This window comes from Seriola lalandi, unplaced genomic scaffold (genome assembly GCF_002814215.2).
Source record: "Seriola lalandi dorsalis isolate HSWRI2012SDOR001 ecotype SW California unplaced genomic scaffold, Sedor1 jcf7180002049913, whole genome shotgun sequence".
NCBI lineage: Eukaryota > Metazoa > Chordata > Actinopteri > Carangiformes > Carangidae > Seriola > Seriola lalandi.
In genome coordinates, this window is record NW_019520466.1 from 1 (window position 1) to 10,950 (window position 10,950).

The 10,950-nt window shown below is 40.2% G+C and overlaps 3 protein-coding genes across 3 annotated transcripts in view; 1 reads left to right on the forward strand and 2 right to left on the reverse strand.

The window, feature by feature from the left end:
- Positions 1 to 3: 3 nt before the first annotated feature.
- Positions 4 to 949, reverse strand: LOC111649060 (band 3 anion exchange protein-like; the record flags this gene model as incomplete). The annotated part of the gene is made up of 4 exons (XM_023398796.1): positions 841 to 949; positions 466 to 669; positions 204 to 352; positions 4 to 102 (listed from the first exon to the last, which is right to left on the reverse strand). Coding segments are annotated over exons 1-4 (561 nt in total), but the record flags the coding sequence as incomplete, so codon positions are not given.
- Positions 950 to 6,733: 5,784 nt separating this feature from the next.
- mien1 (migration and invasion enhancer 1) lies at positions 6,734 to 8,552 on the reverse strand. The gene is made up of 4 exons (XM_023398795.2): positions 8,416 to 8,552; positions 8,089 to 8,186; positions 7,864 to 7,940; positions 6,734 to 7,773 (listed from the first exon to the last, which is right to left on the reverse strand). Exons 1-4 carry the CDS (start codon positions 8,442 to 8,444, stop codon positions 7,690 to 7,692), a joined length of 288 nt encoding a protein of 95 aa, XP_023254563.1. The 5' UTR covers positions 8,445 to 8,552; the 3' UTR covers positions 6,734 to 7,689.
- Positions 8,553 to 10,453: 1,901 nt separating this feature from the next.
- LOC111649061 (GTPase IMAP family member 8) overlaps positions 10,454 to 10,950 on the forward strand; it is a 6,918-nt gene continuing 6,421 nt past the window's right edge. The window contains exon 1 of the mRNA XM_023398798.2: positions 10,454 to 10,487. Coding sequence (XP_023254566.1) covers positions 10,463 to 10,487 — 25 coding nt within the window. The 5' untranslated portion in view covers positions 10,454 to 10,462. The remainder of the gene's footprint in view (positions 10,488 to 10,950) is intronic.

Here is a 10,950-nt window from a genome sequence, read left to right on the forward strand (position 1 = left end):
GAAGCTGCCTTCCACGGCCACGATGATCACCACGATCACTATCAGCCACATCCCCACCCAGATACGACCCACAATGTACTCAATGTTTTGGGACTTGCAGAACTAGTATGGAATTAACAAAGGGAAAATGGATGTTAATGAAGAAAACATGGCTTTCCAAAGATTGATTACAGTTGTTTCCACATCTGGCAACTTGTACATACAACATAAAAAGCTTCCTCAAACACCAGCAATGGTCCAGAGAAACCGATGACAAGGACAGGCTGGGCGGCGATGAGACAGAAGATGACACCCTGGATGCTGGTGGAGATCATAAGCTCTGACACGCCCATCATTTTTTCCGTTTTGTCAGCTATGGTCAGACAACAGACAGAATTACCAGAGCTATCAAAGGTCGATGAACTCCTGTAAATGATCTGAGCCTGAGAAATCAGACACATCTTTTTATCTGGGACCCTCTCTTACCCAGAAGTCCTCCAAAAGTGATGGCCGGGGATAGGGCAGCGAAGTAGATGAAGATGACGGCTGCGAGGACCTGAGGGTTCAGAGCATCTGTGTAGTCGCTGATGTAGTGGCGGTAACGACGCTTCATGTCCTTCACCATCCCACCGAAAGGATAGCCAGTACGGGCCAGAGGGTCCTCCCTTGGCCCCTCTGGAGCTTTCTCATCTGGAAAATCAAACAAATCAAACTGACGTTAATATTGATTATGTTAAATCTGCTTAAGATCAGGTTGTTTTATCAGCACTTTTCTCTTTTATCTAGCACATGCTACATTTGTAGATTTGGTCAGGATTTAAAATGTCAGTCTGCACTGTAAGTACTGTACAGTATGCTGACCTTTGACCATGTCACCAAATGCAAGACGAGTGTCATTGGGGCGGAGTCTGTCACACAGCATCTTCCTCTGGAAATTGATGATGGGCTCCAGCCTGTCTCTTATACACATCTAGATATGGCTTGTGCATGAACCGAACTAATTATGCAGATGAATATTAAGGAGGCATTGCTGTTTTGTGGTAACAATTATCCACAATGTAACTCTATGAATACAGATATTTTAGCACAAAACCAAAAACAAGCAGGTGAAATATTAGTAAAAATGGAACGCAAGTTATAAAATTCCTCAGTGGCTGTTGTTTTCCAGAGATGAAAATCCCACTTGACCATGACCGCAAATGATTAAAACAGACATGTTTTTACAGAAAATGCACAACAAACATTTTGTTTGTGAAGGTTAATTTTCCTGTCCAAGAAACAACTTCAACTCAAAAATAATAATTTAAATTTAAATAAAGAATGAGCTCCCGCCCTTATCTTGTTAACATGGCAAACACATTAAAGATTGGAATATAATGTTCTCCTATCAGGGTGCATCAGATATCCATCTTGTTTGACCTCTACCCTCTAGTCCAGTGGTGCCATAAAGTGTGTTTGACCCTTGTCCAGAGAAGGTCACACCCCTACCTGCAGGTACTCCCACCTGGTCTCCAGCACTGGAAACAGGACGACCTCTGTTCTGTCAGCCTAGACGAGCCTGGTGATAAAGTGAGCCAAGACAAGTAAAAAAGATGAGTACAGAGAGACAGAATGACAGGAGCAGGAACACCCACAGGAAACTACGTCGACCTGAAGAGGTGCCGTACCCCACAACCCCCTTGGTTGCTCAGCAACCTCTCGGGGTTGGTGGAGATAAGGCCTGTGTGACAGACAAGTAGCCCTATCGGTCAGGGACACCTTGAGACAGGGATATCCCAGCCCTAGTTTGTCTGCTCCGCCCTCTCAGTATGAACTGGGTTCAAGTGTGGACAGGGACCTAAAGGAGAACCTGTGCGGACCTGAAACTCATCATGTCTGGGGGCACATGGGGGGTAAAGAGGGTACGGAAGGGTGAAATGTACAGTATCAGGGGGCAACATCTTACTGCGTCATGTAGTTTATGTGCTGGGGATTCCCTCATGATGTGTGTGTGGGGGGGGGTTCCTTTCCCCTTGATCATCTAGAGGAAAGTGATGTGATAAACACATTAAACTTTTTTTCACTTCAGCCCTGAAGCTCACTTGGTTTGTCTCTAGTGCATGTGGTATGGTCGCAACAGGGTGAGACATCTCGTCCAGCTGAGTGGAGCTGGATGCTGGTGGCCCAGCCCATGCTGATGACAGATATTGACACGGGGTTGCAGGGCAGACTGGTGACAGAGGAAAACATCAGAGGTTAATAAAACAAAACAAATTGAACAAAGAAATCTGGTTATCAATACTGTTGTCTGAGTTCACAGGCCCTGCAATGGGGCTTTGATTAATCCTTGTACAAATGTGAGCACCATTTTTATGAGGCTGTACTGAGACCTTCCCAAAACATGTGAAGAACTGTCAAGGTGGCCACTAAGTCTTTAAGCTTATGGCATTTAATTGTTTTTGTTTTGTTGCTTCTCCAGAAAGTTATTTCAATTCCGTAGATTTTAGGAACTAACATGAGAATGATTTTTTTTTCTAATGCAGTGAGCAGATACATTTCTTGTATACCTTAAATCACAGTTTGGTAGCAACAAAAAATGACTGAGCAGAAACCAAAAAATCCAGAACACTGTTGATCACTTGAACTCAGTTAATTGCTAATTAATAAAGAGAGCAAAAATTCCCACCAGCTTTGGGAGCAGAATCACTTCTCAAAGTGACCTTTGATTCTTTGCAACAGCTGATAGTGAGGAATATCCAAGCTCTTTTCTGACAGATATCAGTGCAGCATATTCTACATTAGACCAGTGGTTACTCACTTTTGGGGTTCAGGAGGTAGAGCGGGCCCTCGGCCCTTGGCCCCCATGTCCATGTGTTAAAGCAATACAGTCTGCACCCCATGTTGCTCCCAATGGGCAGGCCAGTGCCTTGAATGGCAACTCTGCTGCCACTGTTGCGTGTATGAATGGGTGAACGTGAGGCAGATTGCAAATTGCTTTGTCCTTTAAGGTAGAAAAAAGCACTATATACAGTACACAGACTATTTATCATTTCTCAGCATGGGCCTCAATAAATTACATCTACTGTTAAGCCAAAATTAAACACTATCTGTGGACATGAGTTATGAGCAGTTCAACCCTCTCAGGCTGTTTAACTAGATTTTTTTAAGGCCTGAAGACTTGAAAGTATAAAGTGTTTCATAAGGAACAAAACAAAACGAGAGAAAGGTCAGACTGAAATAAATACAACAATTACAACATAACTGTTATTAGGTATCCCTTGAATCATCTTATGACTCCTCAAATATATCCCCTGAGGACATCCTGGTTGGAGGCCACAGTTGGGGAGAACAGTATTCTGGGTTGGCCTAAAGGATGTTGTACCACAAAACTGGAACCCAAGAAAACACACATGAGTCAGTGTGATCTGTTTTGTCAAAATCTAACATAGCTTCAAAGACAGGCATGAGCAGGACAGACAGTAGCACATGTATGATGATCCCTGAAGGCTGTGGCTCTCACAGACAACAGCCTCCACTCTGTCAGTGAAATCAAACACTATGTTATTGATAAGTGGTTTCAGCCTGCACTTTCAACAAGGCCACATGACTCAGTGAGACATCATGACTTGCTGCATGGATGAATCAATTTGTGTCTGCACATACACGTGCGTCTGTTGTTAAATGCATGTAGAAATGGAGATTTTGTGGAAGTCATGTGAACTCTGAAAACAATTCCACAAAACAAAGGAACCTTTCCTCATCTCTGGTAGATGTTAGTTGTGGGGTCAAACTATACTTTTCCATTTTGTCGTCTAACCTCCAATCTATGTGATTTGAGTTTTAGTCCCCATGAGCTACACAATGAGCCTGAGATGCTGACACTAACATGACTGACATGTTGATGTTGTTTGCTTAAAAGCTTTAAGTACATGTTGATTTTAGGAACAATGCACAGTGCTTACCGTTCAAATAAAGTGCCATCAGTGTCATCACATTCTACCCAAAAAATATTCATGCAGTATATCACATCATCTGTTAAATTATTGATTAAATTTCAACAGATTTTTTGTAAGTGTGGCTATGCGTGAAGAACGTCACAGTAAAATGTTTAAACCAAAAAAAAAAAAAAACAGCCTAAGAGTCATGCTACATGGTAGTGGTTCCGTAAGACCGTACTGGTAATGTCCTCATGCTAACATGCTCACAATGACCGTGTTAACATGGTGATGTTTAGCAGCTGCAGTGTTTACCATGTACAGCTGAGGCTCTTAGGAATGTCATTAGTTTTACAGAGATGTATAAAACATGTATTTGATCATCAACCAAAACATTGGACAAAATAAAATTTTGACCTGAGGGTGAAAAGTGTTTATCAGAGTTGTTTGAATTTCTCTTGAAGGCACCATGACAAAAATTATATCATGTCAATAGAAATCAAAAATCTCAACATGCTCCACATGCTCAACTGCTGCAATCCCGCCATAGTAACAGTTATCACACAAAGAAATTACATACATACACCCCACAGTGAGAGACAGTGGGCCCCTGCTAAAAACAGTGTGGCACAGGACTGTTATCACCAGTGGTGGAAGCTATCTGCCGTGTCCATGTGTCGCAACATACAGTGTAGAGACACTCCCAGTCTCCATATAGCATCTTCATAAGCTTTAGTGTTAACACATTATTTGGGGGAATTTAAAGATAGTAGACTGAAATAAAGACGGTTCCGAACTCTGTTTTGCACAGTGCAAGATTAGAAATAAATGTGTAGAATGACAAAGCATATACTCAACAGAATACCGCATAACAACCCAGTTTAGAAGGATATAACATAAAAGCACCTATATATGAAGCACAAGACATGTGGACAGAGTGTGATTTGGACTTTTACCCAAGTTGGTAAGAACCTGCAACAACAAGAAGATAAGAGATGAGAGGGAAATCTAATTGGCTGAAATACATAATGACATATAAGCCAGTGTTTGTAGCTGATAATGCTGTGGAGTCATCTAAAATGTCAGTCGACCAATCACAAACCACCAAATTCACGTGGCAACGGTATCAATAAAAACTACTCAACCATTCACTGGATGTTTTCATGTTTAGTCGTCTTATAACATTGAATCAAAGTAGATCTATTTAGGCTTTTTCTCACAGAGAAAATAACTTTTAACGTCAAAGTGATCTAAATTCATTAAAAAATATAAAACATCAAATACTTGTTTGCTTAAGTATTCCCCCTCTTACTAATAGGATATGCCTAAATCATCACTGGTGCAGCCAGTTGGTCACATACTTAGTTAAATGGAGATCAGTTGTGTGCAGTCTATTGATTTAAAAGTAAATATAGCCATAACTGGAAGGTAAGACTTCAATACTCTTTAAAGGCACTGGACATTTTCAAACCGCTTACTGGAGGACTGAGTGTAAGGCAGCACACATCGGCTCTATCAGCATTACAACAACCAGGCTGCTGTGAGTTATCACTGAGAGCCAGAGCCAGAGCCAGCACCAAAGACCCACCTAGTTGTAGTGTAACACACCAAACCACACAATGTACCATCCATTAACAAGTAGTAAATGCAGTGTGGGTCATTCCTACTTCATTGCAGCGAAACAGAAAAGTCAGTTTAACCACTATTACAATTCTTTAAGTCAGAATGCTAATACATGTTTATTCTTCATAGACCGGCTGTGATCATATTTTATTTATAATGACGTTTATATAATTTCAGTGATGAGATACTAGTGATTCTCACTTTGTATGTGCAATTCCTGAATCTGATTTGTGTGCTCAATGGTCTCTGACCATATACCTAGAGATGTTTCAGCATGTTCTCAGTAGAGAAAAAGCAAAATTATAACAATTTCGAGAGGTTAGTAATGCTTGCAGCATGTATTTGCAATATGAATTGAAACTACAGCACATACTACAAACTCCCCCAAAAATCTTATAACTTTAACTACATAAAACCAATTGACAGAACAACAGAATGCAAAAACAGCCTCAATAGTTGTAGCAGTTTTTTCAGACCACTACATATTCATCTCTTCATTTGAATTCTCTCTGTTCTTGAGTTCAGTGTGGCACCCTCCTCTTTCTGAGCTGGGGGATGCCCAGAGCCAAAAAGCAAAAATGTGACTCTTTCTTGAATTTGGCGCCCCTTAGTGTGAACAGTGAGGCAAGATCCTGCATGACTGTGACTAAATGATACGTTTTTTTTGGTCTGCTCATCATGATAAAGTTCAGCTGCAACCCTTATTTACTCTGTTCTGTAACACTGAAAAGTCATCAAGTGTTTGTTTTTTGTTGGTGTTTCCCCAGCAGTTAATTAGAGTTTTAGTTAAAGATTATATAACAAATTACGGAACAACAGGACTTCAAAGTTTCTCATTTTATTGTCTGAAGTGTCAGTATGTTATGTGTGGAACTTAAATAACTGCCAACACAACAAACAGAAAAACCTGTCTAACCTGTACTACTAATTAGTTGCTAGTTGCTGGAAAACATTACCAAGAGACACATCATGTCAACAGTGCATAATACCCAAAAGAGCAGCTGTGACTCACAATAGCACACCATTACCACACCCACTTAGGAATTTGAAGAAAATACAGTGGTGTTGTTAAACCAGGTAAGAGCTTGGGCAAAGAGTGTAATATTGTACCTTTTGTGTCTGTATGCAACTGTGAGGTAATCATGCATATAGTTTATACAGTGTGTTGAAAACAGGAAAAGACTCTGTGGTGTCATGAAAAAGTGACAAACGAGCAATTAAACAACCATTACCTTTATTCAAAGTCTACAGTTTGGACATCTGAGTTAACAAAGCAAAATGATTAGTGGAAAATGAGCTGACATCAAATCAGAGTGAGCTGACAGACCAGTGGGTGGTGGTCTTCAGAAGCACTGCCGATGGTTGCTCTAGTACAAGTACCAGTTCAAACAACAGAGGAGCTTAAAACCAGAGTCAGACCACACACTCGGCAGAGCTCAGCTGCTCCAAACTATTACAATCACTCATTTAGATGTTTTAACATATTCCAGTTTGAAATGCATAAAGATAGAAAACTATTGTAATCTTAATGTTTCTTTACCTACCACAAATTCTGACATTGTTTAGCACTCCAAGTGTTTGAAATAATTACGAATGCTCATACAAATGCTATAATAACAGGTTATTCAGCATAAACCGGAATTGAGGCAGATATCAAGAGTCTCCCTTTGTGATTAAAAAATATGTGCAATTCCTTTGTACTGTCCTTGCATTCACTGAAAAGTGGTAATTGCATCTGAGATCAATAAACTAAAACAACTAAGACATAGAACAAAAAATAAAACAACAATTAGGCAATCAGGCTGTAGGAAAATAAAAGTGAGCTCCCTCCAACTCAAACCCCTCTGCACATCTTCTCCCCGTCTCTGCTCCTATAAGGAGGGAATTCCAGGAAAGGATTCATCATACCACAACCCTTATTACTTTAGGCCACAGTAATCATTAACAGCCTGGGGCACCACTATGGGAGCGGAGAGAGGAGCCAGACGGCAGAGCAGAGTTTGGTGATATGCATCAGAGAAAGTAGCTAGTGGTCGTAGTGCATCTCTGTTGGATTTGTTCTACCCCAGTCTGTTTTAATAAGGTTGGGGTAAACCAGAGGTGGCATTTGGCAGTTTACAGTTGCACTGGCCTGTCTCGATGCTGCTGATGTTAGAGCAGGACGGAGGGAGGTTTACATGATGACGCATGGTGCGCGGCTTTTGGTGATCTTCTGCACAGGTTTCCCATCTTGGGCACTCTGGACTGCATTCATGACCTGTAGCAGGAAACAGACCAACACAAATCAGAGACTGTTATTGCTGTGGTTTGTATTTTATGGGTATGGGTATAAGTCTATGTTACTCACATCATCCTCATAAGGGAAGCCACCAGTCTCAAGCTTGGAGAAGACCAGCTGCCCATTGATTTCAATCTCGAAGCTGCCTGAGGTACAAAATAAAAGGAGATAAGATTAGATTTCTGGGGTGATCTTTGATCCAGAAATAAATGGCTTCACATAAAGGTCAGACCAGACATACAAATCCTGGATCCAAGTTGAATTATTGCCTCATTGAGTTAAAATAATACTTACCCTGTCTTCCCACGACGCCTGAAACATCCGCTTCGGGAAACTCACCCTTGACAACAGAGGCGAGATCCCGATAGCGGGGCTCGTAACCTCATCCACCACTGTAGGAAAAACAAACACATTTAACATTTAGCAGTCATTGTGTTTCTGAAGCTACAACCAGTGCTGCCCAGTCACCTAAGCTTATCTTAGCTGTGAGCTAATGATGCTAATGCTGGCTAATCTACAGTGATAACCTCCTTTAAAATGAGACCTATGGGACGAACACAGACACAAGTTGGCTGGAAACTCAACAAAAAGCAAATGAATGTAATAAAACCATATAAGTACCAGTATTCCACTATAATTTTCACCCCCATCGCTGCTGTTGCTCAGGCTTCGTCACAGGCTCCGGGCTCGGTTAAGTGTATGGTGCGTTTGCTGCTTGTATAACGCTGAGCCGGAGAGCGGGGCGGAGTTTAAAGCGTACCACATCAGTCACACCAGCTGACATTTACTCACACCGAAACCAAAGATAAAGTGCAGGCACAAATACCTTAAACTGTTTTACATTTCCTGGAGCAAATTGTCGTTGGTGACACACAGAGGACAGAGGCTTTCTGTAGCTGTCTAACATGAATAGTAATAGTACTGTCACAGCCTCTGACCTAGAGGCTAACAACAAGCAGGGAGACACACGGAACCCAGGCACACTTCACCACTAATTTAATTAACATTGTTGCTATCCATGTTGGCTCCAATAATGTGAGGATAAAGCAGTTATAAATCAAAGCTTAACAAATCTGGCCCATACATTAGCCACATGCTTTTTTTTCTCCCAGTATACACAGACTCTGGCCTATATACAGCACGACTGTCAGATGCCACTTCCACATCTGGATCAGTTCTGGCTCACACAGAAAATCTTCTGTCTGTCAGACAATAACAGCTGGAATCTGCCCAGATGTGGAAGTATATGGGCAGGACTCTGGCCAAGGACCCAGGAATATGTTGGGCCAGAAGTTTCATTTTGCAGACGTTTGAGTTTGCCAGAGAGATGTGTTTACATCAAGTTATTTCCAGTCAGGGAAATACTCAGTGGGCTGACTTTCAGATTGACAGCCAAGTCTAAAAAGGAGAGACATCCTCCCTCCCACACTGTATTACTCACAAGTTCCCTAAATAAATGAAGCACAAAAGTCTAATGATCATTCCTATCACTTGTGGTGAAGTGACTACCACCAAGCGTTCACAGGCCACCAAAATGTTCTATTAAAGAGATTTCTTATTCCAATAAACTCATTATCTACTAGTAGCTCTACAAATTGGCCAATTACTGAAAACTCAACAAGATCCTTAAATTTAGTTTTTATAAATGTCAGATCATTATCTACTGAAGCCTAATGATAAATGATTTCATTCTTCAGCATAATATGGAAATATCAGATATATTTATGGGAAAGACAAACATAGCTTAAACCAAATATTTTCTTATGATTAAACACCAGCAAATAGCCTCCCCACCTGAGTATACCAATGTCCATGTTGCTCTGCTGCTGAAAAAGGTGGGTGTCTTGCCTTAGTCTACAAGTCTATTTCTGATTTAACCTTCAAACAGGATGTTGCTTTTAACTGTTTTGAGGCTCTTGTATAAAAAACCATCTCAATCAGCTACGAATGACTTTGTCCAGGGCAACAGACTCCACCTTGTGGTGCTATTGGTGCCTCATTCCAGATGTTGTGGATCTGGATCATTGTCCTCCAAGATTCCCAGCCTCCTCCTTGTCTTTTTCTTGCTCTGTGTGTTTGTTTCCTTCCTATACATGTGCATGATTATGAAAGAAATGCATTTAATAGTAAAGGTCCCCAGCTATATAAAATATAACAAAATGTGCCTTAGAAAAACAGTCATGTGTAAGCTGATATAGTTACGTATTAGTGGCAATACTGCAATATAAAAATACTCTATAACAAGTAAAAGTCCTGCATTAAAGTATCCAAATTAAAATAGTACAGAAAGTGTTTTCTTGTTTTATGTTACATTGAGAATAGTCTGTCAGTGTTTTTACAAAATAAACTGTCTCTATCTGTCTATCTGTGCGTGCGTGTGTGTGTGTGTGTGGTAAATGATAAATGCCTCACACACTCTTTGTGTTTTTCTTCAGAGTGGACTGTTGACCTGCTGTTGAGAGGTGTGGTTCTTACTGTCCACTGCATGTGTTTCTGATTACTCATTACAGACAACCTTCAGACTCATAAACACATAAAACACAAACTACTGCTATCATTCCTTCAGTAGAAAACTTTCTGCTCAAAGAACAAGGAAACACGGACGTGACATGAAGACACAATGTTTATTTTAAAATCGACCAACTTTTAGACAAACACAGAACGTGAGATGGCGACCAGTGAGCTGTCACCGTGTAAGTTGTAATTTCTGATGACCTATAATAACCTCATTACACCCATGATTATGTCTTACTTTTCACTTTTAAAGACACTGTTATGAAAACCCAAATGATCACTTAGTAATAGGAGTCCTCAGTGTCATAATTTTAAATGTCTTAATATTTTTTTACTTTAATTTGGCAATTTTTGTGCATTGTAGTTTTATTGATCAGCCTGTAATTCATTGTCAAATCATTCTTTCAAGTGTGATATGATTTAAGGATTTAATAATGTTATATTAGATTTTGTTTAATATGTTTAAAATAGAATCTGTTGGGCCTATCATTTACATTTCTCAGGGCTATGACTTTTCTATTTTCATTGTTAAATTATGTGTTGATTATTTTCTCAATTAGTTGTTTAACTGTTTTGGTAATAAATTGTCAGACGATAGTAAAGAAAAGGCCATTAATTAAAGTCAATCTGATATATATATAT